Raw genomic sequence first — 20,014 nt, 5'->3', positions numbered from 1 at the left:
AGGCTGGCAGTTCACCCCATCTGGACTCAGAACTTTCACCTCCATCCTGGCATTGGAGCTCAGCACTTCCATGAAAGGGGCATCCACAGTGATGGGTGATGAGGGCTTGGCCAAATGAATCAACACTGCTCCTTGGAGAGAATGAGGCAGAGCCTGTAATGAACTGTGAAACAGGTGAGTGAACAATCACACAAAAATGGCAAGAGGGGGAAGGACAAGGACCTGGGCTGCTTGCATACTCTCCAGCAGTCCCCATTCTGTATCCATGTGACCTTCCCAGGTGGGGAAAAGGATAGGGACTGCCCAGGGCACCCAGTGTGGTGAGGAGCATGGCAGCAGCAGGAGAGGGCATTTAAAAGGAGCTGGAGTAGTTTTCTCTGATTCTGTAAAGGTCAAAGAGAGTAACAGTGCAGCTCTGCAGCACTGTGATGGGGCAGGGACTGCAGCTACGTGCATCACAGCTCCTGCAGGCATAAAGGATGTGTGAGCTGATGCGGTTTCTTCCTCCAGAAAAGATTTAAGCTATACAGGAACAAAGTATATTTCCACTGGAAGCTGCTGCTCTAACCCTGAAAAGACACCAAGGGCTTGGTGAGACAAAACCAGATGGGGTTAAAGCTGCAGTTTTAACATGGCAAATGTCTCCTAGGGGTGGGGGCTCTGGAAAGGAGGCAGACCTGCCAAGTAAAGCACAGCCATGCAGCCCAAATCTTCTTGGTCTGCTGCCCTGAATGCTTCTTTCCAATGCCACTGCTTTACCTTCTCCTGCTCTCCTTCCTACAAAAGGAAATAAAGCAGCTTTTGACTTTTCTCAGCTTCCCCCCACCTCTATTTTGTACACCAACAAGCCAGGAGTGCTCTCAGGATGCCATTTCATGCAGGTAACACTGCACATGTGGCTCTGCTTGTCTGGATATCCCCTGCTGTTATCATAGCATGCATCCCCTGGGCTTGGCACATATCCTGCACCTCAGCACCACTCTGCAAGCCCCCACTATTCACAAACAGGAAGGTAGAGCCTCCAGGGCTGACAAATTTGGCCAGAGGAGACACCTAACAGGCGTTAGGTGAAGATGACAGGCACACATCCACAGACTCACCTGGTCCACATGAACGTCTTGCTTTTCTGTAAACAGGGCAAATAAATAAATAAATAGGGGAGAAAAAAGCTTCACAGCTGCTAAATCATCCAGAAGATATTATTCCCAAATTTCAGCACGTTGTTTTAGATCACATTTTGGCCTCTGCCCTCTGGGCACCATTTCACTACTAAATGCACCGTGGAACAAATACCAAGTGATGGTGGAGCACAAATAATCCCATCTCAGACAGAATTACTTTTCTGGCAAAAACTGGGGAATGAGTGCAGCTTTAAAAAGCAATAACTGGTTAAGCAGACACACACATACGAGCAGACCCCATTAAAGTCATTTGATACGAGCCAGGGAAAAGCATCTCTAAATCACATAATTATTTTAAGAGAAGACACATTTGTTTAAACTGGTTCAAATCACCTTTGGGGAGGGAGGAGGGAGGCCTTGTGTCTGCCCCATTAAATGCTTTGATTTCCTGCAGCTCAGCCCAGACTCCTGTTTTAATAGCATTAAACGTATGAATGGGACAATAAAATGCAGGTGATTTCCTTGAGCATTATTGACAAAGAAAAAAAAAGTCATCACTTCCTTGTTTATATTTTTTAGCTTTTGCTGCTTTTCCTGGAAGACGCGCTCGATGCATTCAGCTTCTCTGCACCCAAATCCCATCGTTTTAATCTAAACCCCCCATCCCCGTGCTGGGGCACTCGCACACGAGGCGTGATGCAGGGAGCGGCCCGGAGCTCCCTCCCCGCGTCCAGCAGGGCTCAGCCCCGCGTTCCCGAGCAGCCCCTAGGTGGAGCCCGGCACCCGCAATTGCTGCAGGACGGCCCCGCAGCTGGGGATGCTCCAGGGCTGCTCCCCCCCTTGCACAACAGAGAGGGCGCGGAGCTGGGGAGCCCGTCCTGCGTGTCCAACCCCCTCGTGATGTACCCGTGCGTGGCTGCAGGAGAGCACCGGGAAGGAGGAACCGTGAGCTCGGAGCCACGCAAGGCAGCGCTGCCAGGCGAGCCCCTCCCTGCCGCCACACGGTTTGCACGGTGGAGTCTCCACTCTCCCCATCCCACCAGGATCCATTTGGGTTGCCGTTAGGGATTTCCACAGGAAGGGGAGCTGGATACTCAGTGCAGAAGTTCAGCAGCACAGCACCCTTATTTTGGCGGCATCTCCCATCCATGAGTGCTCACAGGACTTCTTTTCATTCAGGTAACACTGCAGGTGTGGCTCTGCTTGCCTGGGTTTCCCCTGCTGTGTTCACAGCGTTCATCCCCCAGGCTTGGTTTCACTAGCAGGATGTGTGCCAACTGCTTTTTTTTTTTTGCCTACGTATGGCTCCAGGGGACTCATGTCCTGCAGTCCTAGAGAGCACATTGTGCTCTCTGTGCCACCTCCCACCTTGGGACAGGTGTGTTAATCAGATTCAGACCCAGCAGAATAACTGATAAGTTTTCAGCATTTGTTTTCCATGCTGGGATGGAAGCTGGGTCTCTGCAGGCATCTCCACAAGGATGAGGGTGCAAAGAGCATACTCAGCCCAGCAAATTCACATCCCCATGCAGGGGTGCCATGTAGGTGCCTGGCCACAGCTTGCTGCATGTGTGCTCACTCATCCCAGTCACCTCAAGCACAATTCACAGCCAGCACGCTTGGCATCCCAGACACAGAATCACAGAATTGTAGGGGTTGGAAGGAACCTCCAGAGGTCATCGAGTCCAACCCCCTGCCAAAGCAGGTTCCCTACAGCAGGTCGCACAGGTAGGTGTCCAGGTGGGTTTGGAACATCTCCAGAGAAGGAGACTCCACCACCTCCCTGGGCAGCCTGTTCCAGTGCTCTGTCACCTCACTGTAAAGAAGTTCTTGCGCACATTTGTGCAGAACTTCCTATGCTGCAGTTTCAGGCCGTTTCCCCTTGTCCTGTCTCCACTCACCACTGAAAACAGTCTGGCCTCGCCATTCTGCCCCCCACACCTTAGATATTTATAGACCTGGATCAGGCCCCCTCTCAGCCTTCTTTTCTCAAGGCTGAACAGACCCAGATCACTCAGCCTTTCTTCATAGGAGAGATGCTCCAGGCCCTTCACCATCTTTGTGGCCCTCCGCTGGACTCTTTCCAAGAGATCCCTGTCTTTTTTGTACTGGGGAGCCCAGAACTGGACGCAGTACTCCAGATGAGGCCTCACCAGGGCAGAGTAGAGGGGGAGGATCACCTCCATCGACCTGCTGGACACGCTCTTTTTAATGCACCCAACACACACTGCTGACCACCAGCATCATGAACTCAGTGCTCTTTATCTAAGCCCCAAAGAGGAGGAGTCCAGCAGCCACACACAGTCTGCGGACAGCAAGCACCAACCTCCAAACATCAGCGCCCGAGCTCTTCCTCTTGCTGAGAAAGGAAAGCTCCTGGGAAGCAGAGCTCTCTCTGTGTTTTCCTGTATCCCGCCCATTGCAAGGCTTTCCAACTGTAGGTTTTTTTTAGAAGTATATATTGATTGATTTTCTTTAATCTCTCGTTTGTTATTTTTAGGCTACTGCTGTCTAGGAGACAGGCAGCTAACCGCAGCTTCTCACATTCTTTGGAGGAAAGGAGAAAACGAGTTTTCTCAAGCCTCTCTTGTTCCTACTCAAAAATCAGATCTGGGACACCTCACCTCCATCTCAACAGTTGGTTTTTGCTCCTGAAGCACAAGCATGATTTCAGCTGGAAGGGAGCACACAGTTTGCTGTTGCCCAGGCTGCCCCACATGGAAAGAGGGGAAAGCCAGACATTTCTTCCCTGCTTCAGAAAAGCCAAGTTAACTTCTGCCCTTGGGAAAAAAAAAAAAAAAAATCTTCTGAGTATGTTTTTAATTTTTACTTACATGTATTTGTAGACTTCATTTAAAACAAAATGCTTCTGTGCAAAGGAGATGAACAGGGGCAAAGAACCTGCATTCTGTTATTGGATGAGCACTGACATATCGTGATAAACTTTCCTACTGTAACTAAAGCAAAAAAATAACAATAATGATAATCAAATAAGAATCCCAGCCAGTTTCATAAAGAGATCTACAGAAACAGAGGCAATCTGGATGACCTGATTCCAACAAAAGCTTGCTAGGATCATCTATTATTTTACACACTCCTTTGCTTAATATCCGCTAAAAAGCATTTTAAAAAGAACCCCAGATTTTCCTCGCAAATTGAGATCTTTTCATTCATGAGGTTTCAAAATGGGCTATTCTGATAAATCCAAACCTTATTTCACAAGAGGCTTTTCAAAGAAGCAAAAGCAAATCTTCATCGTCGCACAAAGAAATCAGCATCACTCAACAAGTATTTTTCTAGCAGAAAACAAAACAAAAATTAATTTAAGAGGTTCCAGCTGTCCTAGAACACCAGACAGGGTTTGCTTTACCACACAACCCACCCAGCTTTCAGCAGAACAGCTTTTGCACTCCCAGCACCCCCAGAACCTGAGCTGCCCGTGGTGGGGGCTCTGCCCTCAGCAGTCCCTGCTCCCACCCAACAGCACTGATTTAAGCAGGTTAATTGTGAGCACAGCCGAGTGACAGCAGCAGGAAGAACCAGTTGCTCACTAGGAGAGTTAAAATAACAAGAAAAAAAATAACCACAACCTTGTAACAGCCCCCATGGAGGCATGGGGGGGGGGAAATGATCCTATACATTGCTGCTGGTGGGAACAGATCCTCTCTTTATTATTAATTACAGCAAGCTGTGTCTGGGACTAGGCACACCTGCCTGGTGATCCTCCCACAAATGCCAGCTGCCAGTCATCCTGAGCTGTCAGGCAGCCACCAAACACCTCTCAGACAGGACAGCACAGCCCCAGAGAAGCTACATGCACCCTTACAGCCTGCTTGCAGGGACGCTGATGGAGCACGCTCATCTCTGTAGAATCACGGAATGCTCCTTCATCCCCAGCCCAGGGCTCCAGCAACACCCCCAGCCCTGGTGGAGCCAAGGCAGCCATCTCTCATTTTGGATGACCCTGCTGCTCAGCTGATTGGGTGGATAGGGACCAGGTGGGGGTCAGGCTTTTAGTTGAGTACCAGGCCTGTTGCAGAAGGCCAGGCCACTCGATGGAAGCAGGGCTACTGATGGGGCCAAGCCTTTTAATGCGGACCGTGCTGCTCAATGGGGACCAGGCCTCTCAATGCAGACCAGGCTTCTCTCTCCCCTGTGCCTACGGAGCTGGGGCTGAGCCCAGATGACCGCAGCCCATCCAGCTGTACTTTGTCTCCTCCAGCTCCGCACAGATGTTTGGTGTTCCTTTCACTGCTGTGCTCCCCACCCCCCACTCTGCCCCAACTCCAAATTTTGCTTTCAAAAGCTCAGCACATCCATAGTCAAACCAGTGCAACCCATTGCATTTGGTCACATTTCATGCCGATTTTTCTCCTCCAGCCAAAGTTCTCTAGCTGGATCTGTATTTCTTCAAGGCAGTTGGACAGACACTGAAAAACCAACTTGCACTAACTCCAGTTTCACGTTTGGGATTTGCTACATTGTGAGATAAGCGGAAGGGGGAAATGACTTCCAGCACTTCTCAGTGCAATCGTGTTCCTGTTCCCAAATTGGTATAGCACAAAAAGCGAACTCGACAGTCAGCGTGGTGAGCACAGCCCCAAGATGTGTCTAAACATCCAGCTGTATGTCACCATTTTGTATCATTTCTTACGGATTTAATTCCATCCTGTTTCAGGCAATCTTATTGTCTGGGCACAGACCGTCATGTATGCAGATAGCAAAATCCTCCCACCCCAAAACCAATTTTAAAAATGAATCCAGGAAAAAACACTTTAACAAAACCCCTTCCAGCAGCAGTTGCTGCCAGAAAGACCAGACAAGAATTCTTCCGTCCCTAATGTTACATACATTGTCATTTCATACCGAGATTCTCTTTTTCTTTTTGGTCTTTTTTAAAACAGGAAAGATTGATAAGAAAAGAAGGAAGTCAACAGTCTCTAGCAGAAGGTGTAGCTAAATATTGTATCTAAGCACACGCCCTCCAATGTGCATTATCATACATTCAGCACTGCTGGGAAACATTTTGGAATACGAAACGAGTAATGTGGATATTATAAAATGGCTGTCCTGGAATTAGATTTTAAGATATTGATGTGTCACGATAATAAAATAGAAAACACTTTTAATATCAGCGGTGAGTGGTGTGATCCCTTCTGTATTTATTTTGTGGCCGTTGGTTTCTTTTTTTCAGCAGGGAAACCTCGGGAAGGAGAACGTGAGCCCCCGGCCCTGGGGCAGCAATGCCTCCTGGAGGTGAGGCCCAAAGCACAGCCGTCCCACTTGGGCACGTACTGAGCAAGGAGCCTGGCCGGCCCCTGCAGACCTCACTGTGGCATCAAACAGAATTTAAACAAAAGGCTTCTGTCTAATTTATCTGAAAAAAAACCCAACACCCATTACTTGTTTTATTCTGTTTCTTTGTAAGCATCTCTTTAAAAGATATCCCTCCAAATCCATGCTCTCTGCATTCTCCTGTGCTTTCTCTTTTTGTTTTCCACTTTTTCCCCTCTTTGCTTTTAGTCTTTCCACCTCTGCAGATGTTTCTCTCTGCACTCATTTCTGTGTTGGACTGCAGGGTAGGAAAATCCTGAAAGACCACAAGTACTGAATCCGACCCTGCAATATTTGGTTTGGGGAAAACAAAACCAAACCCCAATAAATGGCTTATTTGTACTATCTCTTCCCAACCTCTCCGGGCTGCACTGCCTACCCCAGGACTGAGTCCTGATCTGTGTGATGGCATTTCTTAGGCCAGGAGCTGGGGAAGCCGGGTGGCAATCCTCACACAGCCCCAGCGCTGAGGAAAGGGCCAGACTGGAGCCAAGGTCACATCCCTGGGGTCTCCCATGGGGGAAGCAGGGTGGAACTTTCCCACCCATAGGGCTTTCCTCCTCCTTTTCGAGGTGATGTTCCAGAACGAGGCTGAGCACGGATGGAACGCGGAGTAATTCCCCATCAAGGAATAATTCCCCATGCTGCTGCTGGAGGTTTTCTTCCCTTCAGCCCTGCTTTCTGCACAGTCCCGCTGCTAACAGCCGGCCCCAGTGCTGTGTGTGCCGCTCGGGGAATTTCCCCACCCGCGCTGAAGGCAGAGCCACAGTTCCTGCAATTAACACAGGTGCTCTGCACAGCCAGAGCCTACGAACAGCTCTGGGACGGGGAGTTAAACCCACCCAGAGCTTCCAAACCCAGCAGACTTAAGCAAAGCCGAATGGAAAAAACACTAACTCTATTTTCATCTTAAGCAGCCGAGCCTCCCGCGCCAGCTCCGATCCACGTCTCCTCTCTGGGATCTAATAGGGAAGCGCAAAGCACTCCATGATTTATTCAGTACCCCGGAGACCTTTTTTTTATTTATCTTTTATTTTTCATTTCCACATAAATTACACAAGCACTTTATAAAATGAATACACAGAAAACACCTTATAAGTGCATAACTTAAAAAAAAAAAAAAAAAAAAAAAAAAAAGCTTTAAAAAAATCTCACTGAAAATAGGTTTTCTGCTCGCTTGCCTGTACTAGCTGTTTAAATTGGCAGTGCTGTTTTAGATTATAAGTAACTGAAAAATATATACTGTATATATCATATCTATATATTCCCGGCGTTTGCTATAGGAAGTGCTTTGCTTAATTGTGTCTCATTCCCTCAGAACAATTAAAGAAACAACAAAGTCAGAAGTGAAATCGATTTTCACCCTCGCAAACCGCCTCATAAAGGGACACGGGTAAAACAACCCATCGGGCCACGCTTTGCAAATGATATGGAAATAACCCACGGAACAGAGCGGCAGCAGCCCTGCCCAGCCGGGCTCTCCTCGTTATTAAAGCCCGGGCTGATCGACGCCGTGGCCACGGCGGCCAGGGACAGTTTGGGCTCTTGGTGCAATTGAGATATCACATTTACCGTCCTCAGGAGGCTGTCAGTTCCTTCACTTCTTCCCCCCTCGCAGGAAAAAAATTAATGAAAAAGGGGAGGAGATGCTGCTAGGTGAGATCCAAAGGGCTCGCCACTGCTGCCAGCAGAAATTGCTGCTGGGAGGCCGAGAGACGGGTGGCTTTCTCCATTTGTTGCATCCCCAAATGTCTTCAGCTGCCAAGAGCCCAGCATGGTGCCTGGCTGCACAAACTCGCTTCCCAGGGAGCCGCGTCCTTTTGTTCCAGTCAGTCCGAAATGCGTACCTACAGACGCACCTCGTATATACAGGTAGTCCTGTGGGATGCCCCGAGTCCTGCCGAACACAGAGGAAGTTCCTCCAGCCGGGCACTCGCCCGCGGCCACGTCTGTCAGGGCTCAGCTTTGTCTGGCAGCGTGTCAGGAAGTTTGAGGCCGGCACCAGAGACTTTAGGAAGAACAAAAGGGCTGGGGGGAGGCGAGCCGCTGCTGCTCCGCAGTCCTGCAGGCAGGGAGAGTTTGGGGGCCGAATTTCCCTTCCCCATTGGTCCTCGTAGAGGGATGATCCATGGGACGCACGTGTGCCCTGTGACAAAGGGGACACCGCAGGTGCTGGCCCTTATTCACAGGCGGAGGCGACGGTAGTGACGCTGGTGATCTTGGTGGAGTCGTCAGACCAGGGCTGGAGGTTCTGCAGGGCGAAGAGAGAGGAGTTGTGCACGCAGATGGGGTCGGCCTGGATGGGCTGGTTGATGGTTTTTTGGAAGGCCTCCTGCTGCAGCTGCATGAGGATGCGGTTCGCTTGCTGCCGCTCGGCCTCCCGCTCCTCCGCTGTCTGCCTCCTAGGAGAAAGGCAGACATCAGGGGGTTGTGGGGTGGGAATGGGCAGGAAAAGAGGGGCTGGGGCTCGGGACACAGCTGTGACCCCTGCCCCCCAAGCCACTGGTATGTTCCATGCACTGTGGGCTGTGGATAGCTTCTTTGACCTAAGGAAAGATCACTCCCTCAGGCTGAGGTGAAAAGCTCCACTTTATTTCTGGCCCTGGGAGAAAACCACACAGGAATTGAAGCACCCAAATGAGCAAAGAGGGGACTGTAAAGTGCAATTTCCTGCAGTGCTGCAGCAGGGACCCAGGGGATGCCTCAGAGGTGTCTGTAGTAACCTGGCAAAGGGGGAGACAGGCAGCATTCCACCCCTTCCCACACTCAAATCTGCCACCTCTTCCCCTGGGTTGCAGTACCGAGATGGAAGCAAGGAGATGTTCGCAGTAAACAAGATAAAAATCATGCCCTGCAAGCAGCAAAACATAGTCTAAATACTAGAAACGTACAGAGCAATGAGAACAACCAAATGCCAAACAACACTGACTGGGCAGGGCAGAGGAGGGAGTTTTTAAGAACAGGTCAGACACACATCTGTCTGGAATGACAGAGGCAGAGCTGAGCCCGCTGGGGGTGGATTAGGGGGGAGGCTGGCGGAGATGCCCTGCAGGTTCAAGCCCTGGAGTATCTGGGAGGAGGGGATAGGAGAGGAATGTCCCAGTGTGCTTAAATCCACAAGGAAAATCCCACATACCTGCCTCGATGGCTGCAACCTGCAGTGCCCCAGCTCCCACTGGGGAGCATCCCTGACACCCCTCCCTTGCTTACAGACAGGGGTAATGACAGCTTTTTAATTTAGCAACTCGCAGGGAACACAAGTCATCCTGTCTTCTTCCTCCGGAGGGATCGGAGGTGGCAGCTCTGAGTGCAGTGGTGACACCCGGAGCAGGGCTGGGGACACGGGGCGCGAGGCCACCAGGTGTGCACAGGGAGCGTGTTGCTCACGGCTCAGTCCCTGTTCTCATCACAGTGTCAACATCTCCCTGTGTCACACATCCAGGCAACGGGGGCTCTTGTGGCACCAGAGTGGCTCAGTCTGCACTGCAATGAATTTTTAATGACTGCATGCACACGGAGGAGATGCTCCTGGGATTGGGAACAGGGAGCCCCACGGCCGGGCAGCTGGAGCACGATGCCACCAGCACCTGGCTGTGCACTCACCCTTCTGCCGTAGGCTGGGGTTTGCAGGTTCAGATCTGCTCAGTCAGAGGAAGGAACCAAACTTCATGCCCGTGTCTCAAGCGAGCACCCAAATCTGGGGAGGGGAATACTCAACCACCTCATTCCCACGGATGCAAGCAGGGAAGGGGCTTCAGGCACAGGCAGAGCTCTCCCGTAGCCCTTATTTATTCAAGCTCAGGGTTGTGTGGATTCTCCCATGTCTAATACTGTGGCTGAGGTCAGGCTGCAGCCTTTCTCTCCGACAGAACCAGTCATTCCATTCTCTTCGCCCAGCTATTTTTCTTTGTCAAGTGTATGAATAGGTTTGTATCCTCTGCTCCCCTGCCAAAGGGGATTGAACTTAGCCAACAGACGCAAGGAGTATTGACAGACACAAGGAGAGCCAGCCAAGCCGCATTTGCCTCACTTCCTTAGGAAACCAGGTTAGAAGACAGCTTGACCCTGTTGTACAGGGCTGTTCCTCCTCCTCCAGGACCTCGTCCTTAGCCAGCAGAAACCCCTCCAGCCGACAGCTTCCCTGTGCTGGAGGAGCTTCTCCTCCGTGGGCTCTTTATGAGAGGATATTGCTGAGGGCTCACCCCTTGGTTTCAAGCTCCATATCCCCCATTGCTCATCCAAACCCACGCAGCTCCTGGGGAAGCCCATTTCCCCCACACTGAAGAAAATATGGAAACAGTCAGAAGTAAAACTTCAACTTGCAAAATACCTAGGATCAGCTTGAGTATCCTATGGAAGGATTCAGCCCTTTGTGCAAGGAGTATCCATCCGGAAAAGGAGGGAGGGAGTACGGGGGGAGAGGCATGGCCCCATTTTCCTGCCTGGAACCCTTTGCTTTGGCAGTGCACACCCATTCAGGCAGCTTGCATGTAGGAAAAGCAAAAGATGCCTCCCTTCTGCACCCAGCAGTACAGCCACCCAGCTGCCCCTCACTCAGCTTTGGAGCCTGTCACTAAAGCTGACTGCCTCTCCAGGGACACCCTGGGAAGTTGCAGCACTGGGAGCTCTATGAAAGCCCGACCTCCTCTCCTGCCCGCATGTACTGGCACATCCAGGAAGAAAAAATGCATTTTTACAAGGAGGAGCAGTAAGCCCTGCGGGGGGCAAAATCTGAGCATATGCAGGGCTCCATATCCCAACAGCACCAGGTGCAGGATCCAGCCCAGGCGACCCAGTACCATCCAGCACAGAGGGGTCCCAGAGGGTCCCACTGCCTATGCGGCACTGGGGCTGTGCAGCCGCAGCTGTCACTCCCTGACAGGCCGCCCCAGGGCTCTCTTCCAGGTTGGGGGTGTTGGGGGTCCCGCATACTGCAGCCCAGGAACACGTGCACCGTGTGCTACCACCCTTTCACACACGTGCATCTGTCTGCACACACTCCCTTGTGCTCACACTGAATACACACGCGCTGAACACACACGCATCCATGTGCACACAGCTGGCTTGCACACGCATCTGCGTGCGAGGTCACACGTGTGCACACACCGCGTGCACACACACGTGGCCTACACACAGAGGCACTCACACCGTGCAGCCGTGCACACATGCCCTGCTTGCACGCACACAGCTGTGCACACACACATACACACCAGCCGTGTGCATACACCGAGGCGCCTCCACGCACATGCAGACCCGTAGTGCTCTCACCACCGCATCCCCCAGCCCAGGAGCGGCCCCGCACTGCGACCCGCAGCCCCTCACCTCCATTTGGTGCGCCGGTTCTGGAACCAGGTCTTCACTTGTGCGTCCGTCATCTTGAGGGCCTTGGCCAGGGCTGCACGCTCAGCAGAGGCCAGGTACTTCTGCCGGTGGAAGCGCTTCTCCAGCTCGCAGATCTGCAGGCGCGTGAAGGACGTGCGTGGCTTCTTCTTCTTGGGGGGTGTGCGGTTCTGGTAGGGGTGACCTATACGGCGTGTTACAGTGAAGGGTGAGAGGGCCACTGGGGGGGACATGGAAGGGGGGATGAGAGGCAAAGAAGCAAGCAGCGACACATCAGCACAAGGGCTCCGGCTCCCGGACACTGGGCTGGGGACCCCCCCACATTGGAGCCGCGGAGCAGAGATGGGCACTGACGGAGGATCGCGGCTGGGCACCAAACTCTGACCTCGGTGGCCATATAGGGGAGGAGAGCCCAAGGTGGCCGCTGAGCTGCGGGCACGGCAGGGCGGGCAGCTCCTCGCATGGCTTCTACCCGGTTTTCTGCAGCCCTAAGGCCGAAAAATTGAAAAAGAAAGAAAAAGAAAGAAAAAAGAAAGAAAAAGAAGAAGAAAAGAAAAAAGAAAAAAACAAAAACAAAAAACGAGAAGCAATGGCGGAGTTGGGGTGGAGGGGCAGCACGGCGCTTTGGGGAAGAAACGAAAAAGCAGCAGTGAAGCAGCGGAGAGTGGGAGTTTGGGGCCGGGGAGGGTCCCGCTGTCTGCCCGCAGTCCGGCCTGGCCCGGATCCACCGCTCCGATCCGGGAGCGTTGCAGAGGGCCCGGCCCGGTGCTCCTCGTCCCGCACGATCGGGAACGGGGGTAATTTCGGTTCGGCGCGGCGGTAACCGCCCTGCCCGCTGGTTTCGTACCCAAAAGAATAACTTCGAGTGTTGAAAACGGGATTCGCTTTTCTTTTTTGTTTCGTTTCGTTTGTTTTTCTCCACGAAAATAAAAATTAGAAAAAAAAAAAAGATTATACTAATTGGGTAAAACCCGCAGTATTCGCGGGCTGTGCGGCTGGGCAGGGTCGGGGCCGCGGGGACGGGGCCAAGTGCGAGCGAAGCGAAACGAAACGGGAACTTGGACAAAAGCGGTCCCGGTACCGCGGCAGAGAAAATTTTCCCAGTTACGAATTCGTTGTTAGTATTTTTGGGGTTTTTTTTTTGTTTGTTTGTTTTTTGTTGGTTGGGGTTTTTTTCCTCCTTGTTTTCGTTGTTGGAGTTTTTGCTTTGTTAGGGGAAACAACAACAACAAAACCGAAAATAATAAACGAGCGTGGCTACACCTGGAAAAGGTGGCGGCTTCGGGAAGCGGCTCCAACTCCGCTCGGGGCTGTGCAAAGTCCCCGTTGGTCGGGGAAGGGCTGAGCGCAGCGGGGAGCGGGGCACGAGGGGACCGAAGCGGCCGCACGGACAGGGACCACCGCGCTCAGCCGGCCGGGGCTACTGACGGCGCCTCGATCGACGAGGCAACTTCGGGTGGGTGCTTGTGCGGGCGGCGGGGGCTTGAGGAGTTCTCCGCCTTTCCCCAAGAATTATAATAATGCTAACGACAATAAAACGCAGGGCAGCCGGAATGCTCCCGCATTCCCACCCCTTCGCGCTCCCGGCCTGTTCCAGCCCCGACGGCCCGGCGCCGGCTCCTGCTTGCCCAGCGAGGAGGGGAGCGTGGAGGGGGTCCCGACTCACCTGTGAACCTGTCCTTTGTGTACCGCCTGTTGCTCTCCATCCAGGGGAAGGTGAGCCCCGTCAGACTGTTCATGCCGTTCACCGGCGGCACGGCGGTGGAGAGGGGCTGGTGCACGCCGCCGGCTACGGGGCGGTGGGCCGGGACGCGGATCACCCCCCCGGCCGAGCTCAAAGCGTTGCCGTTCATGCTCACCGCCATGTTCACGTTGTAGGAGCCGGGCAAGGTTCCCATACTGCACGAAGTGCCGCCGTAGGCTCCGGCCCCGCCGCTGCTCGCCCCGTAGCCGCCGGTGACCGTGTTGTAGGCGCTGCCCACGATGCAACCCAGGCCGTAATCGGCCGAATCCTGCAGCCGCGAGTGGGACACCATGCAGCTGCCCGGCTCCGACGTGTTGAGGATTTGGTCGATGCCGAAGCTGATGGGCTCGGCTTGGCCTTGGTGCAGGTGGTGAGCCCCGAGGTGCTCCATGCCTCCGCAGTCCGTCCTCGCTCCGGCAGCGGAGCCGCGCACTGAGCCCCGGGGCCACTCCGCCGGACCCCGGCACAGCGGCGCAGACCCCAGAAAGCGGCAGCAGAACGCAGGAGCCGGGCGCGGGCAGACACTACGCTCTCAGACCCATCGCGCCGCAGCTGAGCGCCCCGGGACACCGCGACAGAGCCACGCACGACCGCTCCGAGCCAGCCCTACACTCAGAGCCACGCATCGCCGGGGCACACGCGGGAGACGCAGCCCACACCCCGAGACCCTCGGATTCCAATAGCACCTCGAGCCCCCACCCAAGACACCACCACCTCCGAGGCACCCACGCACCGACGCGCGAGGACCAGGAGCCGAAGCCCCCGCCGGCAATGTGGAGCCGGAGCCCCGCGGCGCGGAGCTGAGAGCGGCGGAGTGCGTGTGCGAGAGCCCCTCCGTCCTGTTTGCCCATCAATCACACTACCCAAGGCCTGCTGCTCCCAGGCCCTCACTCTCCATTGGCTGCATGCTGAAAGGAGCCGAGTGAATGACAGCGGAGAGGAGCACATGAGAAAAGGAGTTTCTTCTTCCCCGGCCCCCCCTTGAAAAGAAAAAAAAATTCACCAGCCGGCTCAGCCCTATAAAGGCAGCACTGCTGCGCTGGGTGTGTGCAGGGCAGTGCGGAGACGTTGTGGTGGGCAAGGGAGACTCGGGAAGACAGTGTTCTCCCCCAGGAGCAACAGTGGGACCCATGTGGGACAGGAGGGGGCTTTTGGTACTGGAGATCATGAGAAACGAGAGCAACAATGGCTCTGATGGAACTCTGCCTCTCCCCTTATTCCAGATGGGTTTTCTCAGTTTCAAATCTCAGCACCTCTCAAAAGCTGAGCAGGAGAATGTGCCCCTATTGCCAAACCCCTGAATGGAGGCACAGGTGGAAGGTCCCCATAGATGCCCTGGCCTGGAGGGAGCTGCTCTTGGAGGGGGGAGCACAGGAGGAGGTGGGGGGGGCCCAGGCCTACCTTCCTTGCTGTGAGGTTTTGCCGTGGGGCCTCATTGCCCAGGGCACAAACTGGTTCCTCCTGCTCCCCCCAGGGCGAGGGCTGAAGGGGTGCTCGCTGCTCCTGGCTGTGTCCTGCTTTATCCCTATCCCTCTGTTGTGCCTCCACGACCACCGCAGCCACCACCACCTCCTGCACCTGCCTGTGGGGAGATGAGTATTTTGTTCATCATGCTGCCCCACAATTCCACATCTCCACAGTCACTTGCACAGCTGCATTCTTGCATGTCTGTCCACCCATACATCCCAGCATCAGGGTGCTGTGGCACCCCAAGACTCTCACTGGGGGCCCTCTTATCATCACAGCCCCACAGCAAGGACACTGCAGGGATACTGTGGGGACACTATAGGGGTACAGTGGGCAGCAGCTCCTGACAGACCCATGCCCAGCTCGGTGCCCAGTTGGCCGCCTCATCCCCCGCCTGCCGGGGTCAGGTTTCCCCCCTCCCCATACCTGCCTCAGTTCTTGACTTCTGAACTCTTCAGGGAACTCTCTGGCGCCAGCTCCATCAACCAAAGTCCTTGTGGTTAGGAGGAGCTGAGAAGGGAGGGAGGGAGCGAGGGCTGGGGCCAGCGGGTCCAGGGGGCTGCACCCAAGCAGGGGCCTTCTAGTCCCCCAAGTCTGCTGTTGCCTTCATCCTTCTCCAGAGACCAGCCTGAGCCTCTTCTCCTGCCCCTATACATGTGGGGCAGCTGGGGTTTCAAACCTCTGGAGGTCGATGGGAATTACTGATGAATTTGAGGATGATGCACAACCCCAGGATTTAATTCCTGCACAGGCTACAAGACCTCACCTGCAGCCTTGGGGAAGCCATGCAGCTCATAGCATTGGGAATTTGCGCACTGCTTGTCTCAGCCCCATGGCAACGCCTGGTTCAGATGCTCCAGCTGAAACTGCTCCTGGCCTCAGTTTCCATGGCTGGGGCTTGAAAGAGCCATAGAGCACAAGGCTCTAGAAATGCCCTGCCTTGTGAGAACTGGCAGCTCACTCCTGCATTCAGCTCTCCAATTCTGGGACTGAAGGGGGCTTTGCACGCAGTGCTACAATTTCTCACACCCGGCCAAGTCAGGGCCAGTCCTGGTGCTTTCAGGTTCACATCTCTAGAGGAGAGAAAATGGGGATCAGCATTCACTTTGAGGTGCATCCAGTGCCCCTACAAATGAACAGCCTGGTGGCAGAGGTGTCCCAGGACAGCCAGCTCAGCCTTACATGCTCCTCACAGCCTTGAAACTTTTGCTCCCCTTCAGCCATCCTCAAGCAGCTGCAGGAACAGGCTCATTCCCAAAGCAGTGGCTCAGCCTTACCCCAGCTCGGAGTTAGGGACTGGGAAAAGCCCTGTTGTGGAGACGAGACTGCTTCTCTCCCCTCCCACAATGGTCTGGGACCCTTTCTCAGGTTTTCTCATTGATCCGGTGCATCTGCCTCCTACTAGCCGAGAGGGACAGCCCAACCGGGGCCTGACCTCCACCCTCTGCTCCCATTTCCTTCTGCTTTGCTGAATTTCGAGGGCTCCCCGTCGGACATCGCTCTTCTCCGGAGCTCCAGGCTCCCAGGAGCGCTGCGAGCTGCCCCCGGCCCGGCAGCTGCTGCGAAACACAAAGCCCTCCTGCAGGGACCGGGGACAAAAGTGGCACGCCTGGCACTTTGGCAGCGTCCCAGCAAGCGCTGCTCTTCCTCCAAAGACTGCGTTTCGAGCAGCACTTTCAGGAACTTGCAACATCTTCCCTATTCCCTAAAATCGGATCGAGCGACGGCTGCGGGCAGACCTCACTTCAATACCGGCACCCCAACCCCGGGCGTCTCCTTCCCTTTTTCCTTCCTTAATTCGTTCATTTCTTTTGCCTGGGGGGCTCTCCAGGCTCCGGGCGATTATTCACCCTTCCGCACATCCATCACTCGCCGAAGTTCTCTCTCTCCCTCCCAGTCCCCTGTGAAATCAATTACCGAAGGCAGCACATGCGGGGCCGAGTCGCGCCCCTTCGGAGAGAAGCCACGCCTCGGTCCGTCGCGATCTGTCGCGACAGAGGCCGACAAGAGCGCCTTCCCTCCATCTCCCTGCAGCAGCCGAAGCCGTACGGGTTTCGCAGCTCCGAATCTCGTTTCCCTCATCGAGCAACGGCCCCCCAAAACCCCCGCCCCGTCTGGGCTGGGAGGGCAACGGCTTTCCTCGGGCTCGGAAAGGGTGGGCCGCTCTTCCTGAAAGCAATTAACACTATTTGGGGAATTTTTAATTGCTCTATAAAGCACGCCGTAAATAATTATTCCCAGCTCCGTTGATCCCTAGAATACGCACTGACAGCTGTAATTTATGGCTTTGGAAACGTGGCCCCTTGTATTCAGCATAACTCCTTATTACGGTAATGACTTAGCGCCGCTGCACTTAATGAGTATAAAGTGCCCGGCGCTGCGGGATCCGCGGCACGGCGCAAACTTCACCCGCACCGATATTTCTCCCGGTTATGGTTACAAACGAGAGAACTGTACGGAGCTCATAGGGCGGCGGGGCCGGGGGAGCGGAGCTCTGGGCCGCACTTCGGAGCTGAGGGATCCCAGTACTTCCCGGTGCGGTGTGTCTCTATTCCTGGCACAAGGGCATGCAACAGGCCGGTGGCCCGATGGGGACAAAATCACCGAGCTAGGTCCCTTCGGAGGGGACTGAAGCACCCGGGGGCACTCCATGAATATTCAACGTTCCCGCTCGCCGGAGGAGCATCTGCCAAGAAGTTATTGGTCTTGCGGCAGCAGCCCCTCTCCCCACCGTGCAGAAATGCGTGAAATCCCATTAGCCCCTTCCCCTCGGCCACCCGCCCCGCACCAGCCCCACTAATGAACGGCGTCTGGCCGCCACCCCCGCGGGCACCGACGGCAACGAGGGACACCGGGGGCTCTGCCCCGTTAATAACTCCCGGCTTAATTACACACCTCTCGTGCCAGCTAATTGAGGCTCCGAATTCAGCGAGGGAGCACGCGTGGGCTCCCGAAGCGCTGCCCCCTGCGACAGCCAGGCCTGTCGCGACCGAGCGGGTGGCTGCGTGCTGTCGGCAGCTGCCCCGCGTGTTTGTTTGCCGGGGGAGCGGCTTTTGTCTACCGCCTATTCCAGCCCCCGGGCCTTTTCGCGATCAGACAAAGTCCTGTTTTGCCAACAGATTTTTGTCTCTTCCCCTCGCTCCCTCCTCGCAGCTTTAAAGCAGCCCCCGAGGGCAGGGGCAGCTCCGCAAAGGGCGCGCGGACGGGGAGCGGCACGCCCGGCTCCGCTACCAAAGCAGCTTTCACTAACAAGAAGATCCAATAATAACTATCTTAATTATTGCAAACATTGTCACGGGCTTAGCCGTAAAACCTCCCAAACCCTCCTCGTGTTTATTTGTTGGTTTGGGTTTTTTCTTTCCTCCCTTTTTCCCTCCCCGAGGTTAATTAGCACACAAAAAGCAAATAGAAATTACGGCAGAACCAATGGGTAAACTTAAACCTAATTTGCTGCTGTTTGCATTAGTCCTCAGAGAGCATGGCCGGAGGCACCGCAGTCGGAAGGGACACGGGTGAGACCGGACCGCCCCGCTCGGGCTGTGGGGACGGGGACGAGCCGTACTCGGAGCCCCCATTGCTCCTAAAGCCGGGGGGGACACCGCGCTCCACGCCTCTTCCTCCGCCCACAGGAGGAAAGCCGAGTTCTGCCTCTTTCAGCGCAGGGTGGGTTAGGGGTTACCTGTGACCAAAAAGAGGGAGATGATGGAAAGTTCGGTCGCAATGAGGTTTCCAAGCACGGCTCCCGTTCCGTAACGCGCACACCATACCCAGTCGTGGGGATTCTCGGGGTTTAAACACCATCGAGCTTTTGCACAAACAGCTTTCTCCACACTTGTAAATTAAACTGATTAATTGCGTTGTTTCCAGGTGTATTAATTGCGTTTTCCACCTGCAATTAGTAGCGATTTCCAGTATCGCTGCCCCCGGACTCCCCAAGCAGACCCCCCGGGCGGGGCCCGACGGCAGGCGGATACACACCGCGCCAGCGCACGTCGAGGGGAGAGGAGGCGATGCTGTGGTTTCTGTTCCACAAGTCACCATCACGAAGTGCCGCTACAAACAGAGACGTCTGGAGAATAAATCCCCCCAGAGCAGCCCCAGGTTCAAGCAGAGATCCAGGGGGAGTGCTGGGCTCCAACACAGGTGGAAAAGTCCCAGCAAAGCCCGGATCTGCGCCCCTCTCTGTTCCAGGGGAGGTTCAGCAGCAAAGCTCCCAGATTCGGAGTCCCATCAAGCACTGACGTCACCGTCCCAGGTTCCCCCAATCCCTCCCGGCACCTTTTATTTTCCCCAGCACTTTTACTGCTCGGAGGAGATGAGCCAAGACATTTCCTTTTCCCCTTCCATAAATATTGCATCTCCCAAATGCAATTACCAAGGGCAAAGCAGCACAAGCGTTTGCTAAATAAGATTACATGATAATGTTAATGTATTTTATGACTGCGTTGTGACACTCGACAAAACCCCTATTAATAACAGCTCAATGAGGTGTGGAAGTTCTTAACGGGGTGCTTTGGGGGACGGGGGATCTTTCACCCCAGGGAAAAGGTTTGCACACCAGTACCACAGCATCAGTTGTGCCACAGGAAGAGCAGTGCCCATAGACAGCATTTCTGGGGTTAGCACACATCACTGTCTGAGGTTGGGACTCTCCTATGAGGATCGGTGCATTACTACCCTGAAACCAAGAAAAGAAACAGCTTAAAACACCATCTAGTCTTCCCCCATTAGAACAACACCCCCAACAAACCTAAGCCCCTCTCTGCCAATCCCCAGATCTCCAAGCTGTGCCCTTTATCCACTTGCCCTCCAGCAGCCACATCCATCTGCCACCTCTTATTGACCCACCCATCCCTTGTGGTCCTCTGCCTCTATCATATGACTCAACCATGGGTCACTGATGGCCAAATGTTAGCTGGGCACTCGGCTCCAGCCACTGAGTTTCCCTTCACCCTTCCCTCAGACCTGCTTCAGCTGCAGCATCCCCACCAGAACGCACTGCCATGGG

At 54.3% G+C, this 20,014-nt stretch overlaps 1 protein-coding gene and 1 long non-coding RNA gene across 3 annotated transcripts; both read right to left on the bottom strand.

Moving 5' to 3' along the window:
• Window positions 1-218: 218 nt before the first annotated feature.
• On the bottom strand, window positions 219-4,753 carry LOC128077796 (uncharacterized). 2 transcript variants are annotated; one of them, XR_008205190.1, is made up of 5 exons: window positions 4,712-4,753; window positions 4,332-4,417; window positions 3,746-3,896; window positions 678-777; window positions 219-569 (listed from the first exon to the last, which is right to left on the bottom strand). It is a non-coding gene; the product is annotated as an uncharacterized LOC128077796 (long non-coding RNA). The 2 variants fall into 2 exon arrangements; XR_008205189.1 differs by lacking the exon at window positions 4,712-4,753 and adding an exon at window positions 4,504-4,653.
• Window positions 4,754-7,478: 2,725 nt separating this feature from the next.
• On the bottom strand, window positions 7,479-18,018 carry TLX1 (T cell leukemia homeobox 1). Its single transcript, XM_052677494.1, has 3 exons — window positions 13,462-18,018; window positions 11,778-11,979; window positions 7,479-8,857 (listed from the first exon to the last, which is right to left on the bottom strand). Exons 1-3 carry the CDS (start codon window positions 13,928-13,930, stop codon window positions 8,635-8,637), a joined length of 894 nt encoding a protein of 297 aa, XP_052533454.1. The 5' UTR covers window positions 13,931-18,018; the 3' UTR covers window positions 7,479-8,634.
• Window positions 18,019-20,014: the final 1,996 nt, after the last annotated feature.

This window comes from Tympanuchus pallidicinctus, unplaced genomic scaffold (genome assembly GCF_026119805.1).
Source record: "Tympanuchus pallidicinctus isolate F22 unplaced genomic scaffold, pur_lepc_1.0 scaffold16, whole genome shotgun sequence".
Taxonomy (NCBI): Eukaryota; Metazoa; Chordata; class Aves; order Galliformes; family Phasianidae; genus Tympanuchus; species Tympanuchus pallidicinctus.
This window is presented reverse-complemented; position numbering and strand designations above follow the sequence as displayed.